Consider the following 27,068-nt stretch of genomic DNA (forward strand, 5'->3'; position numbering starts at 1 on the left):
TCATTTATTTTTAGAGAGGGAAGGAAGGGAGACAGAGAGAGAGAGAGAGAGAGAAACATCAATGTGTGGTTGCCGGGGGTCATGACCTGCAACCCAGGCATGTACCCTGACTGGGAATCGAACCTGTGACACTGATTTGCAGCCTGTGCTCAATCCACTGAGCTATGCCAGCCAGTGCTAATGTTTCCTTACCCTTAAAAAATGTTTCAATATCCACAGTGGGAAGAAGAGATGAACAGGAATCTTTGGAGGGTAAAACGATTTTTTAAGAAGTCTTATAAGAGTCAACTTTCTTCTTAGGGAGCAACTCTGAGAAAGCTGGTAAGGTTATACCCTCGAGACAGGCACTGAGCTGATTTAGGTACACAACCCCTCCCATGCTAATGCCATACCAAGCTGATGGCAGATAACAGCACTGTCATGCCCTCTGTCACACATGCTCACACTTCTTAGGGTAGCAATATTGTACCAATAGAAAAATGACAACAGACTTGTCATAATTCACCCCAACAGCCACACTGATTCAGGCCACACACCAGAGAAAAATGGCAGAAACACCCATTTCCATCTTGTGTAGAAGGAGCAACATTAACAAGTACCAAGAAGAAACTCTGTCACAACCACGCTAGTGAAATTCTACTGGGAAGATGTGAGAGAGCAAATGTTTAAGACTTAAGGAAGGAGTTTATCTTTTGGGGATTTGGATTCCTTAGTCTAGCCAGGATGCAATGCTGAAAAAGAAAAAATAAAAAAGGGAATTGAACATAACATTTAAAGAGTGTTAGATCAGGCCCCAAATGGCATAGAGATGGAGGAGCCTGAAGGGAAGAATGAGTGGTCAACAGCTTGGTAAACACACTAAGACTCACTAATGTGGCCCTGATTCTCATAATAGCTCTGGCTTCGCATACTCCTAACCTGGCATAAAGTCCAGCTCAAATATCCATGCCTTCTATTGATAAAAGCGTCCCTTCCCTCTCTCAGGAGGATTATTTGACTCCCCACCCATTTTTGTCCTCATAGTACTTTGCTTAAGTCTTGATTAAACTTTTTATGCACTTATCACTCTAAATTGCAGTTTTTCTGTTTGTATAGCTAGCTAGCTATTCCCATCAGTATGTGCAACCTCAAGGGCAAGGCTACATCTTAGCACGTAGAACAATCATTTAAATGTTTTAATAGTTGCATTACAAAACGCATACAAAACATGGAAAAAAGTCAAAACAGCATAGGCAAATATAAAAGGAATGATAAAGTTTTCTTTTAAAGGGCCAGATAGGAAATACTTTAGGCTTTGCAGGACATATAGTCTGTTTTACAATTACTCCACCGGGCTGTTGTATCACAGAAATCTCGGTGCGCGATACGTGGAAAAGGGAAACAAGAAATTGTGGGCAGGGACAACAGTGTGGTGACTGCAGGGGCCAAGGGGTGGGTGGAAGAGGGTATGGGGGGATAAGTGATGATAAAAATAAAATAAAATTAGCCCAGGCTGGCGTAGCTCAGTGGATTGAGCGCGGGCTGGGAACCAAAGTGTCCCAGGTTCGATTCCCAGCCAGGGTACATGCCTGGGTTGCAGGCCATAACCCCCAGCAACCCTACATCAATGTTTCTCTCTCTCTCTCCCCCTCCCTCTCTCTCTCTCTCTCCCTCTCTCTCTCTCTCTCCCTCTCTCTCTCTCCCTCCCTCCCTTCCCTCCCTCTCTAAAAATAAATAAATAAATAAATAAATTCAACATGTTTGTTATTTAAAAAATAAATAAATAAAAATAAAATTAATAATAATAATAAACAAATAAATGTCATGTGTTCCAGTACAATTTTATTTAGCAAAACAGGTAGCAAACCAAATTTGCCCCATGGACCAAGGGTTGCCCACCCCTATACTAGACCATAGTCTCATGTCCCAAAATAACAACTGTCAACAAAAGTTTCTGATATAATGGTGGTCCCTGCTGGGCAGGAGTGCAGGCTCCAGCCAAAACATGAAGTCTGTCCCCAGACCATGGCCAAAACAATGCCTGAGCTACTCCAGGTGTCAGTGCAATGTTGGGTCCCAGGCTTCAGGCCCCCTCCTTCTAATAACTGACCTGCACATCACACTGCCGGACCCGCAGTTCCTCGGATTCATCTCCCTCAACATGCAGATAATAATGGTACGTGTCTTCTTACCTCTCAAGACTGTGGTGAGAATAACACTGAAATAATGTGATGAAGTTCTTCAAATGAGAAGCATTTTGAAAACTGAAAAGGCACGTTACTGATCTCAGGTACTAAAAAGGCACTCAGCAGATCTTGGCAGACACAGACATGATGCCTTTTATGTACATGTAAAAGTAGGGTTCCCTACAAGAGCATTCAAGCCCTTTTATCCCTGCCTACATTTTAGAGCAAGCTCTGTTCTTTCACTGTGAACCCTGCACAGTGAGGTTTCACCTCTGTTTCTTGCCAAGCTCCTGACTATTGCCTCCATGTGATCTGAGCAGAGCTGTGCTCTGGACAGACAGGCCATTCTAAGGAGCCTGCTTCCTCCTCCCACTGGCCACGCTTCTTCTGGGCTGTCACCTTTGGCCACTGCAGGGTTGCTGTTTGGCCAGTGTCCCCTCCAGAGACAAAATGCATTGTTCACATTTTCTACAGGGATAGCACAATTATTAAGATGGACATAAAGGTAGGTTACAAAATCTGCCCATAAACCCGGAGACATAAAGCAATGTGGCAATCTGGCTGAGGATGTCTCTGACAATTTACTAAATAAAAGAGTCCTTTAAATAAAACTGTGGAAAATAAATCAGGATAAAAAGAAGCAACAACATCCAAGATAAGATTTAAGTGTGCAAATAAGGGCAATTATATCTTTAAGACAGGACATAGATATTTTTTCCAACAGATTTTCAATTTCTCATCAGGCAGGCAATATACCCATAATCATTCAACTCTCATGTCATAGATGAGGGAAGTTTAATCTCTCCACATTTGCTCCTAAGAGTTCTTTTGTCTACTTATGCACTTATGATCATTCCAAAATTCCCCTTTTAATATTCTCTCTACCATCCATGGTCTGAGTTAAACATCACCCTCGCCACCGTGAAGGCTGGCGTAAGTGGAGCCCTTCTAAAATGGAGGCAGAGCGGCCAATCCACAGGAACTGCATTGCCCGTCTCGTTTCTTGAATCTTTGACTGGGCCAAACCTTTACAGATGGGGCTAAACCTCAGCTGTCTCACAGTGGTTTGTAGAGCCAGCAGGAAAGCGACCTTCTATCTGAAGACAGAATCAATGACCTATCATGCTTCTCCAAGAGTAGCTCAGCGTGTCAGCACCAACAGGAATGTTTTCTTCTTTTCATGTAATTATGCCTTTCTTTCCTTACGAACCCCCTTGCTTTCACCCTGTAATGGGGGCATTATTCAGGTTTCTGACCAAATCTGTGCTCCTGAATTGCAATTCTTAGGTCCCAACTAAACACTTTACCTAGTGAACAGGATTTTGTTGTTGTTGTTGTTGTTGTTGTTTAGGTCAACACCATAAGCCCTCATAACCATCCCAGCCAGAAGGTTCCCATCTCACCTTTACTTCTCTAGGGGTTCTGCCATCTGGATGGCATGCATCTTCTATAGCCTCATATGAATGTTCACAACTTTTTGTGCCACTTCATACACACACACGCATTGGTAGGTATCTGGAACATATGAGGAGCTCCACTGATATCTGTAAAATTAAAAGTAATACGATAATTTGTGTAAGGTGATTTGTGCTGTCCCTGGGGCAAATAGTACTCCTTGAATGTTAGCAGTTATTAATATCATAAATAATTAAAAACAGTCCATGTACCTTTGTGCCTAATTCTATGGTTTTGCCACTCAATTCTATTCTTTTCACACCTTTTTAAAAAAGAAGGGAATTATTCCTTGAGTCAATATGTAATTATCTTTTCTAGAAAGTACCGGCAAATTTCAGAAAGAGGTTTAATTTGTATTTTCAGATTATGCTTTTTGTAGCCAAAAGCTGCTTGTCTGCCATCACAAAGATGGCATAAAGCAAACTATTACACCTTTATGTATTACTACAGATACCTGTACCTGACTTAAATAGCAGCTTACAGGAATTTCCATAAACACACATATGTGAATGACGGCAAGACCTAATCATGTGAAATAAAGGTTTTCTTCCATGTCAATAACACAGATCACTGAGTCACCCGTGTTTCCACAGAACTTACACTTTTTTCCTCTACAGCATCTTGTCTTCTTGCCACTCTGCATTTGCATCCTCGATTAGGATCAGAGCCCTGATTAGAAAAAAACAATTCACTTAAAAAAGCCAATTCTATTAAAATGTCAAAAGTCAGGTTAAAAAAATTACATACAATGATTGCCAGACTTGGTTTTCACAGCCTATGGGGAAATATATTCAGATTTTGTTGTTAACTCAGAAATACTTGTATATTCAGCAAGGCCAGACCTCAACATTTGCAGATGGCCTTGTGCTTAATGAACCACCAAGGTGTTGAGTTCAGGACTCTCTAAAGAGGAGGAGATTGTGAGAACCACACAATCACCATTGGAGCTAAGGAATACAATATGACAGGCACATTTTAAAATGTTTCATTTTCACAAGGAGATGGAGCTTCCACAGACAGGATTTGCCACCTCCCACACTCCTCTGAAATCCATTCAAGATGAATAATTTTACATTAAAATCGACAAGGCATGGGTAGACTTTGGAGTCACTTCAGAGCAAGTTTAAAGTGTGTTCCACCCCTGCCCCCCTATATCAGCTTGGCAGCCTGGCAAATAACTTATTCTTTCTGAACCTCAGTTCCCCCTTTTGAGTAATACGAGTGATAATCTGACCCTTGCAAGGTTATTGTTAAAATTTAAAAGATGATAAATATAAGGTATTTTTAAAAAACTGGCCCATTTTAATTACCAAGATTGTGTCACATCTCAGATCCAAAAATAGCTGAAGGTGAAGACGTGCATGGCAAACAAGCAGACAGTCTGCAGTTTGATAAATGCAACACTGACAGCGCCAGAATGGCGTAAGCTAAGTTAAATACTGCAGATGACTGTCTATAAGCAACATTGCGGGTGCGAAAGAGACTGGGGTGAGAAAGCAAACATTTAAGTCATATTCAACATAAAAATGTAGAGATTGCTGAGCTTATGCTGGTTAGCATTTTGGAACTTTTACTGGAAGAAAGAATAACACACACGCAGGCACACACACATACCGCAAGACACTAAATATCATTATACAAAAAGATCACGTATAAAATGAGTGGTACAGAAGCAACGTATTCTTGCTTCTCACACCTTATCCGTACTCAGCATCCTTCATGCCTTCATGGTCCAGATCTTGCAGGGCTCCCATCAGTACCTGAATTCAAATCATGACTCTCAAATGTTGGGAATCCCTCTGAACACGCATGCACACACACACACACACACTCACATAACAGTGACCAGTCTAATCAGGTATAAGGCAGAAGTTACATCTTCAAATGCTGTCCTAAGAGCATCAGCAAAAGGCACAGGAAGGAGAAAAGAAGGAGAGGAGAAGGAGGCAGGGGAAACCATCCAGAATTCTTGAGAAGTTAGATGGGCAGCCTATAATTACCACAAGCCATACCTTTAATTCAGGTGTTACTATAATCACAGGTCTTTCTTAGCCATGTTTTAACTAAAGATCAGACAGGCCCACAGGTTGTGCGGTGCCTGTGCCCACTTCTCTCTGTGGGAGAAAGTCTAAGTGGCAAATCATGAGATCCCGGTTGTATCCTTAGAGCTGGGGTGCACGAACTGTTCCCTTTAAGGATCTGAGAGAAAGTAAAGTGTTGTGAATGGCAGCAACACACACGTGTATAGGACACTAAAACAACAATGCCCTTTTCTGGGGATCAAGGTAATTAATTCTGCCAGTTAATCCTGATTGTCATTGATCCCATTTACAGATCAAGAAATTCAATCAACTTGCCAAAGGTTCGTGACACATAAGTAGTAGAACTCAAATCTCCATTCTGCTTTGCATTTCATCAAGTTGCCTCCATCTAGAAGTTTCTAGTTTCCCACATGCTAGTTTGCAAAAATAACTTTAAGCTTTCCCACCTCCATGATGTTCAGACAGATACATCTGAGCAGAAGAGATTGATGAGCTCTGTTTTTGAGGACATGCACGTATATACTGAAAAGGCAATTTGTGTGTGTGTGTGTGTGTGTGTGTGTGTGTGTGGCTGGCATTAAGAAATAGGAGAGAAGGCTCCCGAGTTAGCAAACTTTGAGTGCTCAAACATGAGCAGTCACCACCCCCATTGCTTACTAGAGTAAGTAGGCACCACTGTGTACACGCACATGCACACACACAACCCGCCAACACATTCCAGTCATTTCTTAAATAAATGACTATCTGGCTTCCCAAAGATGCATTCTTTGCCATCCTCATTCTGTGCAAAATCTTTCAGGGGATAATATGAAGCTAATTTAACAATATATGTTTCTGGTCCAAAGTCCCTTTGCTTCTTATTTGGTATGTTTGAAGCTTCCCTTTAAAGCCAGAACTTTTGAGTTAACTACTTGGAGACATGGGAAACTTTTAAACTTCGACTATCTATGGGATGAATAATTTTGGTGTCAATGATGTTTCAGCAAACTTCTACATGAACGACATAGAGAGCAGAGCCTGTGTCCACAGGTCAGATTGCAGGGCTCTGTGGTTGCTCTCGGGCCAGGGCCAGGAAAACTCAATGTGGTCATCATGGTTTGCATCAGTAATTCCCAATGAGCAGATATCTATGTTAATATGTTCGAAACTTGCATTCCAAAAGCTAACAGTGGACATAACCAAAGTGCCCTGTCTCTGGGGAGGTTTCTGGCAATTACATCACAAATGAGGACAGGGCGGAAGGGGCTGGGCTGGATCTCCTGTGCTGAGTTCAGAGCAAACTCTCAGTTTCCTGGTTGAGTCCTCCTTACTTATGTGTTTACTTTTCGCCTATTCTTGGTCATAATATCCTCGATGCCAATCTGGTAGTCCGTAGAACTTTCCAATACGTTTTAAATCAGGACCACCAATGTTTTTGCTCTCCCTTTTCTGCAAGTTAGAGTTTCCAGATTCACTTTGAATTGGCAGCCCCAACGGATTGAAGAGCTGCTGATTTTTCCCCCAAAATCTAAAACCTCTCTTGGCATGGCTCCAAATCACCAACCTGCGCTTCTACCAGACTGTCTGTGACCAGCAGAAGCCCAGGACACGCACCCTCTCCCTGGGGTCAGTTTCTGGTGCTCTGTCAATCCCTGTCACCTCACGAGAGAGGGTAAAACCTTTATTGTAACCGGGGAGATCAGAGAGTTGTTGTCACTGGGATATTGACGTTTTCCGGCCTGGATCGCACTGGAGAACAATCAATAATTCACAAACCGCAAAGCTTCAGCTCCACACACACACACACACACACACACACACACAGGAGCCTTTAAAGGTGAGACAGGCTCTCTCTCTAACTTGTATCCCCCGAGTGCCCAGAGGTTGGGACCAAACTAAAAGATCTTTCACTGCAGTTCTCACCCACTTTACCCTATAAATTTGTCTTAGTCTTTCTATAGCCCTGAGTACGCTTGCAGCCAGTAAAGGGGAAATCACTCCAGGAGGGCCAGGCTGCCCTCCAAGTTAACCCCCGCACCCCCACCTTCCAGATTCTTAATAACATCCTACTCCTTGCCTGGGCGTCAACCCCACCCACAAGGAGGCTGGCTGTAGGATTCGCAAGCTAACTTGGAAGTTTCTGTCAAGGTTGAGGCTTGGAGAAGACGACGGAGGTGCCAGAGGGATGCGGGCACTTCTCGGAGGTGACCTGATTCTCAGGAAGGTGGGCAAAGGCTCCTTTTGCGCACTTCGCAAGTCACACGCCTTAAACCCCCTTCTCCACCTGACCCTCCAGCCCACGTTGACATTTGCCACCCCTCACCCCTCACCTCTTCGACCCCGCCCCTCCACTTCTCTACTCACAATGCCGCTGTGGTCGGACCAAAGAAGAGGTATTTGTGAGGGGAGGTCCACAGATAACGAGCCGTCGGTCGCCCCGCTCCTCCGTCCCGGGAGCCCGTGGCTCTTCCTCTCTCTTGCGCCGTAGTTCCCGGCTGCCGCCGCCCAAAGTGCCCAGGGGCTTCCACTCCTGCTGCGAGGCTGCTCCCCTCTGGCTCCGCTCCGTGCTGGCGGCGCTCTGGAGAGGGAAAGGAGTGGCCAGAGCGGGTCCTTGCAACAACTAGTGAGGGGATCCCCGGGGTGGGACCCTGGGACCACGGGACCCAGCAGGAGCGCCGCCGGTGGCCTCCAGGGCACGGAGGACCCAGGGCCAGGAGCGCGCTCTGCCCCGGCTGGGGAGCCGCCGCCGGCGCCAACTTGACCCTCAGAGAGCAGAGAGCAATGGGGAGGGGATCCGGCACCGGACGTGGTGGCGCAGGGCTCTCCGCTAGTCAGCTGTCGGGGCAGGCGCTCAGGACCCGGATTCGTTCCACGTTGGACCGCCGTGGGGCTGGGGAGGCGGCGCCGGGCAGCTGGGGGTCGCTGGCGCGGAGGGAGGCGCAGCCACTCGGGCTCAAACTGGAGTCCCGGGACCTGGGCGCGGCTGCCTGCGGAGTCCACGCGCGGGCTCGGAGCTGAGGGTTAGAGTTCCCTGTCCCGCTCTCCCACCACTGCGCGCTCAGATCAGAGCGCGAGCGACGCGGACCCTCTTCTGCTCTCGGCCTCTCACTTTGTTCTAATTCTGTCCTGCGGCTGGAGTCCACTCGTCCTCTGCAGCCGGGGCAGTCGCCAGTGTCCTTGGGAGGAGAGGGGTTGAGGGATTCCTACTCTTCCCCTCAATCTAACTAACCCACAGCACAGGCAACGATCCTGGGCTGGGAGAGACACCAAAAGGCAGTAGAGGGGTGGCGTGGGATTGTGTGTGATAGATACAGATAGATCAATATATAGATATCTATAGATGCACACACACATATGTAGATATATCTAGGACAGATCTATCATCTATCATCTTTCCAATGATGACAGTATGTTTAGGTGTTTTTCCATCATGCTTCGCCTCCTTTTTCCTGACTTGCTAGAACCCTCATTCTGTCTAAAACCAGTCTTCTCGCATAATTCCATTGGAAAGAGAGCTTTGCTACTGGCCATGTTCTAAATATTTTGTGGGCATACACTTCGGTGTCCTCCAAAGCAGTACGAGGTGGGGTCGGGGGTGGGGCTGGGCACGGTAATAAATAGGAGTCCGAAAGGTGGGGGTGGGACCATTTTGGGCTTTGCACACTACTGCAGCCCCAGCGCCTCGCACAAAACTCAAGACCCCACAGGGAATCAGTCTATTAGAGACACATGTATTGCACCAGTGCATAATTGTTTGTTGAATAAATTCACTCACTTATTTTGTCCTCACCCTGCTAGCAGGAAGCATGCCTTCTGAAATTTGGGGATGAACTTTCATACAGTTAGCAGTCTTCTGCTTGTGTAGAAGTTGCTGTGCCACTAATTTATGCTGTGAGATCTTGGGGAATAACCGCTCCTGGTTGCCTCAGCTTGAAAATGAATGGGTAGCAAATGAGGAACATTCTACACAATAAGGGACCAGTAAGTACCCTTTAAAAAAGTCAGCATCATGTAGGACAAAGAAACTAAGGAACTGTCCCAAATGAAAAGAGATTTAAGAGACAAGAAAACAAATTGTGTGATATGGGATGGGTTCTAGACCAGGCAAAGGGCGTTTGCGATTTGAAATATGTCTATAGATCAGTTGACGGCATCTTATCACATTTAATTTCTAGTTTTGAAATTGCCCTATGGTTGTGTAAGGTGTTTATATTTGTAGAAGCTGAATAAAGGGTCTGTAAAATTTTTATTTTAGCAACTTTTTGTGGTTTGATACTATTTGCAAAGGAAAATGAAAAATATGGTGTGATAACAATATAATGATAAATAGCATTAAATGACCTTTAAAACCTTCTGAGCCTAGAATTAGTCTGTCTTATGACTGCAGTATCTGCAAAACAGATTCCCTGCTGCTGTTATAAAGTTCAAATGGAGATTTTAGAGACAAAACAAAGACTTTGAAAATTGGAAAAAGTTTCTTAAAATCCAAACCTTTTCAAGTAGATGGTTTATTTCTAGAAGAGTAAAATGCCTACAGATTCCTTGACAGTCTTCACAAAACTAGTAATAGTCTTATATGTACATGTACTCACTCAGTGTTCAATAAATGACTACCAGAAAGATAATGGCTATAAAAAAAAAATAGTAAAAAATAGTAGTATATCTTCTAACAGGGTGCTGCACAAATAACACCCCTTTTATTACAAAATCATAAGCATGTAATTCTGTAACATAACAATATCACACTCAAGCATGCCATATGACATTTTAGGTGAAATGTTCAAATTAAAACTATAGATTATTACACTCACATTATTACTGTACCAACCACACTCAAAGAGGTGTTACTTCTGTCGGACCCTGTGTATTTGTTGTTTCCTTCATGCTAACTCACTGAAAAAAATAATTTCTGGACTTGGAATATAACCTCTTGGAAGAGAACAGAGATGCTTTTCTAGTGTCTTTTCTACAAGCCTTCCTAACTGCTTTCTAGGCCTGATAAGTGTGTGAGAACAGTTGCATAGGTAGGAAACTAGGTTACAAAAAATCAAAATTCAAGCAGGTCCTTCTACAGATACAGAACTGGATAAAGCAGAAGGAAAAAGAAAGACAGAGTAAAAACTTTCGAAGGTAAGAACTAATGTTGATTTTGAAATAATGTTGTTAATATTCTAACCCTAGATTATTCATCGTCCTCCAAGCATGAATGGAGAATGGATATCCAGACAGAAACAATTCCTAGATAAATTTGATAAAGATAGAGATACTATGGTTTTTGCTTTCTTCCATATAATTGTAATTTTCCCCAACCTCTTAAATATACTTCCCTAGATCATCTACTTAAAGTGGTGGTCCAAGAGATTCACTTATGGGAATTCATTGAGGCTGGACAATTTCTTCAGGATATTTGAAAGATAAACTATATGTGTAAGAATAGTTGTAGATTTATAAAATAAAGAGGAGTGAGGAGAGGCTACTGCAATGAGTGTCCAGGCTCACAAAGCAGGGGGAGCTCCTAAGTGAGCTGGAGATCTGGGCTTGTTGTCCACCTTGTACTCAAGTAACTCGAAGTGGAGTTTCACCCATAAAGAAGCCTGTCATTGTTTCCACCTCCAGTACCAGAGCAATGGCTGAGATATTTTGTCCAAGGGGAGAGGCAGATTTTAAAACAGAGAGTTCCAATCTCATCCCTATCCTCCCAAATCTTATGCTTTGCAATAATGTATGGAGAAATTCAAGCATAAGGGCACTCTCAACAGTAAAAGTTCTGCGGACTCTTGCTCAACTACAGTACAGAAGTCTGATACATGGAAATGAGGATTCGTCTATCTGATAGAATTTCCTGAATGCTATAGCTACCATGTTAAACTGCCTTTCTTGACTGTTTGGCAATTTGAAATCACTGGAGGAAAATAACATTTATATTAACCAGGAATAATCAAAATAGAAGTTCTTGCTCAATTAAATTAACAAGATGCAACATTTGTTAGGGCTTTATGGTTCAGCACGTTGGCCACTTATTTAGAAAAACAAACCATTGCCCAGAGCCCCAGAGTCCCAGCCAGTTACTAGTCTAGTCCTGTAGTCCCTCACCTCTTCTTTCCTTTCCACATGACAGATACCCTTGTGTCCTTCACCGAGGACTTCTTGTCAGGTAGGGTGGCTGCAGCCATCTCCAAGAGGGAAGTAGAACCCATTGAGTGAGTTAAATAGAAGATGCTTTAAAAGATTTTTGAAAGATTTAAAAGATTTTGAGCTTTGAAAGATTTTGGTAGTCAGATAAATGATATGGGCAGAGGGTGGACATGCCAGGGTAAAGAAAGATGGATGAGGAGAAGAGAGCGAACCTGTCCTGAGGATCACAAGAAGTCTATCTGCATTCTCTCAGCAGAATCCATGTGCTGCTGCGATGCATGCATGGAAAAGTTAAGCTGGCTTTTCTCAACCAAGAGAACTAGGTTCTGGTGTTACCACTAGGACTGAGAAAATACAGACCCCACCATCGGGAAATTTAAGATGTAAAAGAATGCGATTTGATCAAAGAAATAATGAAAACGACCTTGGTGGGTGTTATAGCTAACATCACAATTGTGCCTCAGTCGTGGAGGTGTTAAGTACCAGAGTGAGGACTTGATTCTTTCGTCTCTATGCAGGGAATGGCCATTACAAAGTTTCTGATGATTATATGAAGTGACTAGATTTTTGTCATATCAGGGAAGATAAGGTGGCAGAATGGATAATAGAGGTTTAGAAGCAGGGCATTTTTTAGGAGGTTATTGTAAAATATTGGGTGCAGAGCGATGCAGATATGCAAGCCAAGTAACAACAGGGGGCTGGGGGTGGCAAGGAAAGAAAATAAGAATTTTTTTCTTTTGCATTTCAGATTTTTTTCCCATTGTTTTTTATTATTATTTAGAAAATAAGAATTTGATGTTAAATTCTGGCACATAGGGATATGAGAGAAGAATTTAAGAATGCCAGTCTAGTTGATGGCATCTATCATTTTAGGGACCACAGCAAGAGAAACTCTCAATCCATTAGAGACACAGAATTTTGAACATTAGCAGTCTTAAATCCCAGGTTTACCTTATGTTGACTTTTGAACAAGTTGTTTAACGTCTGAGTGCCTCTGAGGGTTAAGTAAGCTAATACAAAGAAAGATCTTAGCATAATGCCTGAGTCCTAGCGATAGTGTTAGCTATTTGTACTATTATTATCGTTGTCATTATCACCATCCATAAACAGATGCCTAAAGGGCTGCTGGAATTCAGTGCTCACGAGAAAGATGAGGATTTGAGATGGAGATTTGCAATAATATAGAGGTAATAGTTGAGTGTTATTGTATCGGGGGGATGCCCACCCCTGGAAATGGGGGTGAGGTTTGAGTTGTGCATGTGTGACTGGAGACTTGGCCCCTTTGCTAAACATGGTGGCCAGAAGAGGGGCAAAGGCAAACATGGCTGACACTGGCCCTCATTGGGTGGAAGGGGGGACACTCCCACCAGCTTTTGGCACGCATGGGATTCTGGGAGAGGACTGTGGAAGTGAAGGGCACCAGAGGACCAAAAGGCAGTTGGTTATTTCCCTTCTCCTGGGCAGGGGGTGTGTGTCAATGGTCCCCAGAAGGCCTACCAGCAGTGGCCAGTGCAGGCCTGTGCGCAGAAGCCTGGGGGGCACAGGCTCTGAAAGATGCCTGGAGTGGACAGCAACTGGTTAACCAGCTGCTGGTTAGCTAAGCTGCTGGTTGCAACTTAGCTGGTTAGCTAAGCCACCTACATTTATGATACTTTTGGGTGGGAGAAGAGGTTCCTGGCTCAACCCTGAAATGAGCTGGCAGAGGGTGACAAGGTGATTTTTCTTTGGGTGTCTTAGAGGGAATGGGCTTTGAGGTAGAAACTTGCTGTCCTTTCCAAAGACCTTGGTGATAATAGTCAGCACTGTGAACAGATTTTTGTTCTTGTGTTATTTTTGGTTCCTGAACCTATGTAGCAGTTGTGATGACAAATACTTAAACGGCTATTTTTGATGTCATACTCTGATTTTTTCTTTCCCCTTACTTTTGTTACCCAGATGTTTTATGCAGAAACTTGTCATTAAATAAAAGATTCCTTTCTTTTCCACCAAACTTCATCTTTGGAGATTTACCTGGTAGGTGGTGAGCTGTAGGACCCCTGCCTCCTACTGTTTGGGTTCGGTAGCATTATTAAACAGAAGATGGCCAAAATACGGGTGTAGTTGGAGGACAGGGTCAATGAGATCAGAGCTCTCATTTAAGGGATGAGTGAAACAATAAGCACCAATGAGATTCTCTAGAAGAGGCAATGGACTATGCATCCCCTGGCTCAGGATCACTACATGGCTGTACCAGACCAGGCACAGGAGAGCAACGTCATTAGATTCAGATCTCTGCACAGCTGAAAGTCCCCAAATTCTAAGCCCAGTATTGTTTATCTTGCATTGTAGGAGTTCAGTCATAAGAAACTTCATCTCATCTCATCTTTTTTATTGTTGTTAAGGAAAAGAAACTGAGGCCCCAAGCGACTTGCACAGGTCGAATTTCAGTTAAAAACAAAGTCTAGATTTAACTTATCAAACATAAAGCCACAAAGTCTATGGGAAGTACGTCACTGAACCTAATTGTTTAGGAACAAGAGCCTTAGAGGACTCTCTCTTTCCTTGTTGATTAAGTGTGGGGTGAGACTGTTTTCTAGGAGCACATGCATTATTCTGACGTTACTGCATGTCTTCTGAGGGGAAAATTGCCGCAGACTGAGAATCATTGCTCTGATACATGTTAATTTTCTCCATTAAAAAATGATAAACTGATTCAAAGTCTTGGCTTTTAAAACACATACTCAGGTTAATAACATTAGAATTTATTTCCTTTGGTTAGTATTTTTTTTTAATTTTCCTTCAGGAAAGTAGAAGTTCGTGTTTGGGTATTTGAAATCATAATAGCCAATTTATTAAATAAATACCCATTTAAAATACCCAAATAAGTTTCCAGTAAAATACTCCAAATCATCCTCAAAAAATTATATGATTAAAAATAAAAGAGCTTTTTTTTTAGAAAATAAGGCAATCAAGTAAAAATTTGTCTCTCTGCCAAGTAAATGCTTAAATATTTAAAACCTGCTTTTTCTTATTCCTCCACAACTGTGTTTCCATATGTTTCACCAAATCCAAGTTCAAAGAAATATTCTGTGGGAAATGATTTTATACTTAAGCAAGTTTGAGAAACGCTGGGTTAGACCAAGTAAAACACTTCCCTTTCCCATGCAACTCATCAGAGTCTTTTCTCTGTTTATGAGCAGTGTAAATATCCATAAAACAAACACAAGGTGAGTTGTTTCTCCACTGTATTTAAAAATATTTTGTATTTATTTTTAGAGAGAGGGGAAGGGAGGGAGAAAGAGGAGAGGAAGATCAATGTGTGCTTGCCTCTCCTGCGCCCCCTACTGGGGACTGGGCCTGAAACATAGGCATGTGCCCTGACTGGGAATCAAACTAGCAACCCTTTGCTTCACCATCCTGTGCTCAATCCACTGAGCCACACCAGCCAGGGTATCTCCATTGTATGACACAGGTGTTTTTGTTTGTATACAGAGCCTCTAGGGAAATTCCTCCAACCTGGAAAATTTTACTTTGGCACACAGTTTTTTATACTTGTCATTAGTACACTTTACTAACAGAAGTGCAACACAGAAGTTAGATTATTGGACAATTTTTATTTTTATTTTTGAACTTGTAAAATAAGTGATCAATGATAAACTCCAGCCCCTCTCCCTTCTCTTGTGAATGGGAGGTGGGGCTGAAAATTCCAAGCTTCTAGTCATGGTTTGGTCTTTCAGGTGACCAGTCCCCATCCAGGAGCCCACAATAATCACCTCATTAGAACAAAAGACACTGCTATCACCTAGAAAATTCAAAGGGATTTAGGAGCTACAGATCTCAGTAATTGGGGTCAAAGACTAAATATTAGAACAAAAGATTCTCCTAAAACCTCTACATACAAGGGTTTTAGGAACTCTGTGTCAGGAACTTGGGAAAGAGGCCAATACATATATTTCTTATCTCCACACATATCTAATTACAAACAATTATAAGGGATGCTGGCTGTGTGTGTGTGTGTGTGTGTGTGTGTGTTTTCTTCCCTGTTTCTTCCCCCTGAAAAGAAGAGACTGAGATTTTTCAAGAGACTGTAGACAGAACATTCACCTTCTCTGCATATAGCCCTGGGAGAGTTACTGTCTATAAATCCACCCACCACCGTTTAGTCAGAGGGTTAGGAGAGTGAAAAGAGAATATAATGTAAAAATAAAAACTCTGCCCACCCCCAAACTTCACCGATAAGGCCTCAGGCTCAAATGAATCTATTAGGTAGTATCTGATGACAAGATTTGTAGGAGGCATTTATCTTTGGAATGGATTTAAAGAGATTTGTTTTTTTAATCCACTTTAAAATTTTTACTGAGTCGATCTTAAATAGCAAAATCTCAAAGTAGGAAGAGAGGTCATTTATTTTCAAGAGGACAAAATTGGATCATTAGAACTAAAAAATTACCGTTCTGCCAGGTCTGCATTTTAATTGGTTCTGCTGTCTAAGGCATTGTTATTTTGAACAATTACAGAATGAACTCATACACAGAAAGAAGTCATCATCTACAGAGAGTTTCCTGTAGTTTGAGTGTCCATTAATAACAATCTTTCTCTTGACCCTCAGGCTCTTTTAACAAAATAAAGACAAAGATTTTGGTATTTAGCAAACATCATGTGACTGGCAATGGTGAAATTCACAATAATTTGGGATATTTGCTGGGTCTGCCAATAGGGGGAGTGCCAGCCAAATTAGCAATAGAGAGCTTCAGAAATGGAAGTAATATGGGAGGATTGGAGGAGGAAGGGCCTTACTAGATAGGGTCTATAGTAAAATGCCCAGTAAAGTAAAATTATTCATAGTAGGGCTCATGTTGGTGCAGTTGCAGGCCCAGAAGGATCTGTTAGTTTCCCATGGAAGTGGCAGATAAATGTAGAGCACAAATTCCATTTAATGTGTGTATCATAATTTCTTTAGCCCTCTATTGTACCTCTCCCCGTTTTTCGTTTCCAGTTTTTGTGTATGGATTTATTTATTTTGCTAGTACATAAAATATTTGAGTGTTTTTTCAAGGTAAGAAATTTAATTGACAAGTAGGTTATTCATTCCTCCCATAGTCCAATGTTTTATAAATCCTAGAGCTCCTTGGCCTGTAATTCCTACACATTATAGTATTTGATCAACCTTTGCAAATCTTGATTCAGATCTTCTATTACCCATATTGTCTAAGTCTCACTTAGCCCAGAAATAAACCCACGTGTATATGGGCAAATGATTTTTGACAAAGGAAACAAGTACATACAAGGGAGAAAAGAAAGCCTCTGTAATAAATGGTGCTGGCAAAATTGGAAAACCACATGCAGAAGAATGAAACTAGACTACAGTTTGTCCTGATGTACAAAAATTAATTCAGAATGGATCAGAGACCTAAATATGAGATCTGAAACAATAAATTACATAGGAGAAAACATAGGTACTAAACTTGTGGGCCTTGGTATTAGAGAGGATTTTATGAATTAGACCTCAAAGACAAGGTTAAGGAAAAGCAAAAATAAATGAATGGGACTACATCAAATTAAAAAGTTTCTGCACAGCAAAAGAAACTATCAGCAAAACAAAAAGGCAACCAACTAAGTGAGGGAAGATACTTGCAAATAACATGCAATAAGGAGTGTATATCCAAAATATTTTAAAAACTCACAAAACTCAACCCCCAATCAGACCATCCAGTGAAAACATGGGCAGAAGACCTGAGCAGACCCTTCCCAAGGAGACATACAAATGGCCAACAGGTATATAAAAAGATGCTCAACTTCACTAGCTGTTAGGAAAATGTAAATCAAAACTACAATGAGACACCGCCTCATACCTGTTAGAACAGGTAAGAACCAGTGTTAGAGAGATTGTGGAGAAAAGGAACCCTTATACCCTGCTGGTGGGAATATAAACTGGTACAGCCCCAAAGGAAACAATAAATACCAATACATCTCAAAAATTTGAAAACATTTATTTGTAAACACACACGTACCCCTTCCTATATTCATTACAGCATAATTCACAGTGGCCCATACAGAGAAACAACCAAAGTGTTCTGCAGTAGATGATTGGGTAAAGGAGATGTGGTACAGATAAACAATGGAATACTACTTAGGCAGAAGAAAAAAATGAAATACTGCCATGGCAAAACCATGAATGGATCTTGAGAATCACATGCTAAGCAAAGTAAGTCAAACAGAAAAGGGCAAGAGCTATATGGTAATCACTGATATGTGGGAAATAAAACTGAAAACAACAAATGAAGAAACAAGACACAAACAAACAGAAACTCACATCCACAGACCACGGTATGGTGGCTACCAGAGAAGGAGGTGGTGGGAGGTAGTAAAGGGTAAAAGGTGACGGGAGACTTGACTTTGGTGAACACACAATGCAACACAGAGATGTTGTATTGTAGAATTATACACTTGAAGCTTATGTAATCTTGTTAACCAATGTCATCCCAATAAACTTAATGCCTTTTTTTTTAAGTCATGAACCTGGAGAGTTTTCACTCACAGCCAGAGAAAGATCTGCTCCTAAACATTTTAAAGGAACAGTGAGAAGTAAAAATTTGTGTTTTGATTGTGTCATGTGTGGTGCTTAGTCAATATACTGATTTCCCACGTGTTGCATTTTAAGCAATTTGCTTCAAGTTCAGGTTCTCTAAGGAGCCAGAGTTGGGATAATACAAGGTCTATGCATGGACTCATGCCAGGTTTTTAAGTCAACATCAGCTTTCAATTTAATTTATAAAACATTTTGTAATTATATGGAGTAATTTTTCAATGGCATTTCACCATAATGAGTGAAGATTTTCTGCCCTTCAGTATACGTAGTTCTTTTTTGAAGTTCTAAGCCTGCCTCACATGAGTTGTGTTATATGGAACATATTATTCAATCCATAGGGATATGTCGTGAATGGCTGGTTCAAGTGATTTTTAATATCAATGGGATGCAGTTCTGTAGAATGATCTAATAGTATTAACGTCTGAATGAAATATGAATTCCTGTTTCTGTCTATTTACTTGTAATGAGACATCTGGCAAGTAGTTATTTCCTCTAAACCTCATTGTTTTGTACTTAAAATGACTGCCCTACATTGTTGCAGACTGCATATGAGTGGAAGAATATTAATATTTGAGGAACTTGGAAAAGTTTTAAATGCTCTGGAAACGAAGGATGTGATCATTTTATAACATATCCTAGACCAATATGGTATGAACACTGACCAAAAACATCCCATAGTACTCTTAGTGGTGGGAGGGAATTCTGAAGGTTATTAGGCTTATCTGTTTCCTGTTCCTCATCCCGTTCTTATCCTTAACCAGATGCCATTATTTTATTAAATATCACAAGTAAGAATATTCACCAAAAAAACAAATATACCAAATCCAGCCCTGGCTGGCATAGCTCAGTGGATTGAGCGCAGGCTGCGAACCAAAGTGTCGCAGGTTCGACTCTCAGTCAGGGCACATGCCTGGGTTGCAGGCCATGACCCCCAGCAACTGCACATTGATGTTTCTCTCTCTCTCTCTCTCTATCTCCCTCCCTTCCCTCTCTAAAAATAAATAAATAAAATCTTAAAAAAAAAACAAGTATACCAAATCCAGATTCTCACAAATCTACTTTTCAAACAAGTAAGTTTCGAAACTAAACTATAGTATTCTTATTATCAGTGAAGTTAACAAAGGAAATGGATTACTCTAAATATTACCATTTAGAGTGGAAAGTCACCACTTTAAGCAAGTTATGTTTATTTTTCAAAACTTTACCTACAGTTCCCAGAGTTATACCTCATGTTTAATAAGAAAGCTTTATAAATAAATTTCTCTCTATTCCATAACTATGAATTGGTCACCTAAAACTGATGTCATAATTCTTAATGTAAGAAAATAAAACCAAGATAAGGATCATGTTTGCAGACAGTTGCACCAAAGAAGTAAGAGAGACACATGGTTTTAAAAGACAAAGGAATAAAAGGTAAACATAGGAAACAGTTTCAGAGCAAAGGAAAGCTCCTGACATTTGCCTCTTTCAGTCATTGATGTAGGTAGCACGTCCTCTGAGATACAAAAATAGTTAGGGACGGTTGTTTCAAACCAGGTGAAAGCCGCCTGAGAAAATGTTCTATTCGTTTTGTAAGTAGATACTCAGCAGTACACCGTTAAGAGTAGGCTGTACCCTTCAAGGAGAAGCAGTGGCAGTATCATCTGCACAGAAATGGTGCAAAGACAAACTGTGGCTGTAAGGAAATGTCACAGCCTAAATTTATTTTTTGTACAGTAACAGATGTGTGGAAAGTAGCATTTTTCAAAATGAAAATAAAAATGTCCAGAAAGAGAACTTTACTTTTTGCATTGCCATTATCATTTCAAAGTACCAATTTGAATCTTCATAGTATACCAAACTGAAGAGTAAGTAAACTCTATTTAGCCTATCTTAGGCATGGTATTGTAATTATTCCATGCCACTAAACATATATGATGATTAAGTATAATGGCTCATATTTAGCTGAATAATGTTTTAAAGAATCAAAATCGAAATGTTTCCTTTCAGACCAACATATTTCAGAAGTTTTAAATCATATCACACCATTAATTTTGTCACCCATATGTTAGAACCAAGCACAAATCCTCCTGATGCTAGAAGGAATTACATGTTACAAAGATTCTCTGGCTATTTTATTTTATTTTATTTTTCTAGGAAAAAGAGTCACAAAATATAGAAATTCCTCAGCTAGTCTACAAATTTGGGAATTAGAAAAGAGCAATCCAATATATAGTAGTCTCAAAGAATAGCACATAAGCAAACTAACCAATAACACTCAACATATATTTTGATCACATATGTAAAGCTGTTTAGTATGTAGCTGTTTGGAAAAGGTGTGACCAAAGACAATGTGGCAACCTTTTTCTATAAAAATAGGGATTTATTTAATAGTCTCTTTCTTTCAAATAGTCTCTTTCAAAGGAAACGTGTTGATGTTCCAAATTGACACTGGTTTATTTCAACTAATGACCATACAGCTGTTTTCTTACTCAGGCCAAGAAGGAGCACTAGCAACCCCAAAGTAGAAGGATGAATGGTATGGAAATGATCCATACAAATGACAATCATTGCAAAGTGAACTTCTCTACATGGCCTCCAAAGGCCATCTTAATCTGTCCTTTTCCAAACAGGGAGGATTCCTATTCACTTTTGGTCTACCCTTGTAAAAAGATGAACGAATATATGCTTCCCAAGGGCATTACTTTGAGGCCTATATTTTCTGTAATATTTCATCATTCTATGCTATGATTTTACCAAAAAAGACATGAGACCCACATCACCACTAAAGGAAGATACCACCCATCTGACATGGACACGGCTAGTTTCACCTCTTTGGATTCTGTATACCGCCTTGCACATTTTGAGGTACAAGAACGGAGATGTCTACAAATTATAAAAGGCTGAGTCAGCTACTGCAAGGAGCACTTGACCTCAACTATTGTGAGAGAACAGGTAGAAGAGCCATCTGTGGGGAATTAAATAGCAGAGATGCCAACACAGAGGCATAGTTTGGACTAGAGCACATCCAAGGGTCTCCCTCAAAGATTTGTTGCTGGTAGTGCTCCCTAAACATCTCCGGGCCATTTTACTTATTGCATCCATAATCCAAAAGATAAGTGAGCTGTACCTCAGAAAAGAGCTATCACTTGCTTAGCAAGCATATGTCTTTGAGCTTTAGCTAAACCTCTATTTGTTCAACTACAAAATGAACATTGGGGGTATGGCCAGGAACATTGAGATATAAGAAAATTGGAGGTGTGGACCACTTCATTGCTTTCAAATTTGTGGGAGTCAAGAAAAAGGGGTGTAAAATATTTCGCAAATAGTTGTGATTTCTAGCATAAGCATGTACCTTTTCCTTGAATTTCCAATCTAGAAAGGATTTTGAGGTCACCTGATCCAATGCTATCACTCAGAGATGGGAACGTCATTGCTTAGAAAGTCTGAATGACCTGCCCCAACTCACATGAATGTTTAGGGGCAGAACCAGGAGTAAAATTCAGACTCATTCTTGGGCCTGAGCCCTTGTTACCATAGTATCCACATAATTAGGAATAATCAAATTCTTTGTCTTCTTACTGGGGAAAAAATGTATCAGTACCGCTTAGTCATTCATCAAAATGGTTGAACTCAGATTAATTTATGTCTGAAATTCTTCTTTTTAACCTTCCTGAATTTAATTTGTCAGGGGAGGGAGGTAAGTCGGAGTTTTCCAGTGAAGCTGGCTGGTTAATATAATTTGGAAATTCTTTATTTGTATTCCCATCTGTGTCATATTTAATTAATCAAAGGCTATGTTTAGAGTATAACAGGGCTGAACTTTATCACATCAGGAGCTATCGGTGACATAAAACAAGGCAAAACCCATGACTTTTCTGCATCTTGCCATGCCTCTACCTTAGGGTTTGTGGCTGCTGAAAAAAAAAGTGTTGCAATGAAAATAATAATAAACTAACAATGATAATACAAAGGTAGATATATTTAAGACATACATTTTTTGGTAACATTACTGTTACATTTCAATTGATGTCATGCCAAGTATAGATTATACTTACTATTTAGTTTACAAATACATTTTCTTTTTTTGAAGAAAGATTCTGAGTGTACAGTGTAAATGTCACCATTGTTTAAATGTCACCCAGCCTGATTATACATTGGGGTTCGGATCGCTACATGCATGGCCACTATTACTTCATTTCTCCCACGAAGGACAAAATCAGGAGTTGAAAGGAAGACTTGCCTTTTTTTGTGAAATACACTCCACCGTCTAGAAATTCTGATTTAATTGGTCTGAGGTGGGGTCTGGATACTGAAACCATGATTTAAAAACACTAAACTTCATTATATTGCATGTTATGAAATTCATTATTTATTACAAGCGGGGAAAGTCTAATTCGGAGAGGTCAAGTTACTTGCCCAGGAGTCACAGGAATAATGTAACTGCGGTCAAGCTACACAAGGAGTTATTTTCTTCTCAGGTAACTAAGCACAAGCATCCGTCAGGCATGCTTTCTGAGTGCCCCCTGCCCCTCCTCCCCACATACACACAGCATTTCCCCCGGGAATACACACTTTGTTCTGGAAGTGATGCTTGTCTTTCATTAAGCCCACCCTAATGGCCTAGGTTGGAGGGAAAACATTTGTTTTCATGACAGAATCGAACTCCATTTCGGAGTTGAGGCATACTTACTTATCCAGAATCGATAACAAGCTGAAAGTAATTCCAGGTAAACACAATAGAAAATCTTTATAAAGATAATCCTGTATTGTTTTTTATTCTTTTGGGGGGTGGTTGTGAGAATTAAATGAGATAAGACACATAAGGAATTTAGCAAAACCCTTGGATCATAGTTTGTCTCAATTAGTCATGACAATAAAACCATCACCGTCATCTGGGATTAGTGCGGAATTGGTAAAAATGTAGATGCACACAATAGATGGAACAGGGAAGGAATTGACATGCATCGTGCATCTTAAGTTACTCTATCATCATTTTATAGGAATAGCTTTATTTCATTTGCATATTAGCCTTGTCCCTAGTTTATAGAGGAGAACATTGAAACTCGGAGACACAAAGTAACTTGCTCAGAATCATACAGCTGGCAAGCGATAGAGCTTGGAGTTGAGCCCCGGTCTAACTGCCCTCCAGAGTATGTGTGATTTTTTGACCACACAAGATTTCCTCATTTTTGTTACCACGTTTTACAAAATGCATTAGATTAAATGTGTGAGTAACTGGCTATTACAAACAAGGACTCTCATTGTTGCAAACCGGACAAGTTGAAGTTAATAATAAAAGAAGAAAATATTGTGATCGTCCACGAAACAAGCTTTTCTGATACCTGAGCCTAAATGTGTCACAAACATATGATACGGAGCCTCCATGGAAAACAGGTTGGTCCCATGGTCTCCATATATCACACACCCATTACTGTCTCTTTGCTTTTGGTCACACTGTTCCCCTCTAATGCCACTTGTCCTCCTAAGACTTTCAAATGTCCCTCACACTTTCAGGACCAACTTAAGTTCTATCTTGACTGTTTCAGTCTATCTAAACGTCACCTGTCTCTGAATCCATATTCCAAGCATGACTGGAACCATAAAGATTTATGCCACTCCTTAGGAGATACCCTTTACTTCCAACAGACATCACTCAAGCTAGCTTAAACAAGAGGAAAGGATTAGAAAAACAGAAGGGTATTTTCTGTAACCCAGGGGCATACTATGTATGTGGACCTTATGAGATAGTTAAACTGAGATCAGAACACCTTGAAGAACCAACCAAAGGCTGGTTCAAGGCTTTTTTTTATCTTGCCTTCTCTTATTCTCTCTCTCCCTTTGTTTCTTATCTTTATTCTCTCCTTACACATAGTTTTTCAGTGTAACATCATAAATATGATGTGGCCTGGCATTCCTGCATCATGTATGTCCTTCTAGTACAATGCTCAATACAGGGCCACATCATTCAAATTTTGTGAGGAGGAGGCTCACTCGGTCCCAGCTTTGTTCAGGTGTTTATTCCTGTGATCCAGTCACACTTGTAGTGAGGTTGTGGCTTAATCTTCTTCAACATTTAATAAACACCTCCTTTTCTACTTTTTCATGTATAATAGTATTGACTGTGAATAAACAGAAAGCTCTTTACAGAGAAGATAATGGCTTTGTCTTCTTTTGTGCCCGACAGGATACTGATAGTCGGTGTCCTATCACTGCATGGTGTATCAGCTCATTAAGGGGAAGCTGAAGGACACCAGATAAAGACATCCTGGTGTGGTAATAGGTTGGAGGGTATGAGAATAGATGTTCTGACACCTCCCAAGAAAGAAGACTCTGCCAAGTTTAAATCCAAGGAGTAAGCTATCTGCACTGGAACAAGATCTGAGCAGAACAAACTGAGATAATGGCAGGCAGGACATGGACTACTCTGATCACTCTTATGTGAGGAAACAGTCTCACGAAGTGACCCTGTGAATGTTCGACTATATTTCCACTATGGACAAACATGAAAAGATGATCTTGAAGGTTTCCAAATGATTCCCAGGTCAGAAAAAAACTGGAGGAAGAGCCTGGTCTAGCCTCAGCACCTCCAGGAAATCATATCTTTGGAGGCATGAGCCAAGCTATTGTGGCTGAAAATGCCTTTTCCAGCCCATTATGTATTTTTCTAGCATCCCTTAGTTTGGGTAATAGAGCAATAATTCCCCAGTTACAATAAAAATCTATGCTGATAAAGGCTCTGAGACTGAAAAGTAGATCTTACTGCTATTGAAGGTCAATGTTGCTCTCCCAAGGAAGACCAACTTATACCTATCTCTGTCAAAAGGCTATTTTTATCTGAAGGTGTGTTTCTCCTGGTGGCTGGTACATGCCTGAGCACATGGTGACATTTCCACAGAGTCTGTTTATTATGTCCTCTTCACAAATGATTATTGTTGGTTCATCTTAGTTCCTGTGATCAGTCATTGCTCATAAATAGTGATAAAGGTTTGAGGTCACACAGGAAGACAATAGACGGCAAAGTCAATTTTTTTTATTGTGTATGTGATGTGAACAGTTTATTTCTCTATCAAGGAATTACCAAAATTAAGCAGGTAATATTAAAAGGACTGTTAGAGTCCTAGAGTGAGGGGGTCTTCCTCTGTCAAGAATGGAACTATCTGAGAAACGAGACAACCTATACACAGTTGGGTAAGTGTGCCTGGAGTTTCTAGAGTGAAATGATTATTTTTATCTGCCATAGTAATGACAATGAGAGTTTTAAAAAATATAAGAAATAAACTAACCATGATGCCTAATTCAAACCTGGCATGTCTTAAATAAGATACATCAGATCTATATATAAATTTTACAGACACACACACACACACACACACACACTTTATCATGAGAGAGGGGGATAACTCTCATTTTCAGTAGGCAGAATTCTTAGATCACCTGAAGTTTCCCAACTCTGTATGGTCCCCTTCCTTTCTGAGGCAGAGCCTATAAATACAACAGTATAGTTACTCCTTTGATTATGTTGCTTAGGTTATACAAATGGTGATAGGGTAGTCACTCCCATGATTAACTTACATTATATAAGACCTCCTTATAGCTCACTGAAGAGGAATGAAGAAGCAAGGAAGATGTAATCCTGCTGATGGGAAGAAAGCCAATAGCCTTGCTGTGAACTGCTTATGGAGATATAAGGCAAGGAATTGAGGCTAGTTTCTAGGAGCTGAGCACCATCCCTGGCCAACAACTAGCAAGAGAATAGGATCTCAGTAATATAAAGCAATACACTTGGCCAACAATATGTAAGCTTGGAAAAGGACCCTGAGCATCCGATGAGAACTAAATCTCTAGTCATCTGGATTCCAGCCTGGTGATATCCCGAGCAGAGTACCTGGCTAACCCGCGTGCCTGGACTCCTAATTCCAAGAAATTATAAGATAATAAATGGGTGTTGTTGAAGCCACTGTTTGCGATAATTTGTTACCAAGCAATAAAATGCTCGGTAAATTAAATAAGTGGTCAATGCATTCATTTAGTAATTTAATAAGCATTTATTGGGAAACTACTATATGCTAAACAGTGCAGAAAGTAATGGGGAGGCTGAGTCAGGCATGACCACTCCACCCCCGTACAAATGAGCAAAGATTTTCATTAGGAACTTATTTATCGGTTAAAAAGAAATAATTCCCTGAACTTCTCATAATAGGGTAAGTAGTGAAACAGCTCTAATGGACAAAGGCTATCATGAAGATAGTAAGACCAATTGAGCGAAAGACCAGCTCAACCCAACATGGTGACTAATTTTGCCTTGGGGTAACCCTCGTCACAGGCTCATTGTAAGACATTAGCATACTAAACAACACACCCCAGGCCACCAGGATTAGAAATGAGAAGTCCATAAAATGATACAAAATGGTCAATAGTGCTCTTCCAAGAAGCGTCCATCCCTTTTCAGGAAACATCCTGACTATTCCTCTCCCTTACTGGCCTCCCTACCCCTTTGTTTAATGATCCTCAATAAGTCAACCCCTCTAGGGAGGGGCCGCTCTGTCTGTGGAGTAGCCTCTCTCTGTCTTGCTGCTTCACTAATAAACTCTCTTTGGCTTCAAACTATCCTGGCTTGAATTTGAATTCTCTCCTGAACAAAGCCAAGAACTGACAGTGGGCCCCCAGAAACCTGGAATGCCTGCTTCAAGACTACAGAAGAGAATGACTGGAATTTACATTCAGGCTCCAAAGCAGGCAAGG

General features: G+C 40.8%; 1 protein-coding gene across 1 annotated transcript; it reads right to left on the reverse strand.

Annotated features, from left to right (window-relative positions):
• Positions 1-1,801: 1,801 nt before the first annotated feature.
• Positions 1,802-21,757, reverse strand: LOC118500960. Its single transcript, XM_036027524.1, has 4 exons — positions 21,679-21,757; positions 8,006-8,655; positions 4,221-4,289; positions 1,802-3,709 (listed from the first exon to the last, which is right to left on the reverse strand). Exons 1-4 carry the CDS (start codon positions 21,755-21,757, stop codon positions 3,653-3,655), a joined length of 855 nt encoding a protein of 284 aa, XP_035883417.1. The 3' UTR covers positions 1,802-3,652.
• Positions 21,758-27,068: the final 5,311 nt, after the last annotated feature.

This window comes from Phyllostomus discolor, chromosome 5, assembly GCF_004126475.2.
Source record: "Phyllostomus discolor isolate MPI-MPIP mPhyDis1 chromosome 5, mPhyDis1.pri.v3, whole genome shotgun sequence".
Taxonomy (NCBI): Eukaryota; Metazoa; Chordata; class Mammalia; order Chiroptera; family Phyllostomidae; genus Phyllostomus; species Phyllostomus discolor.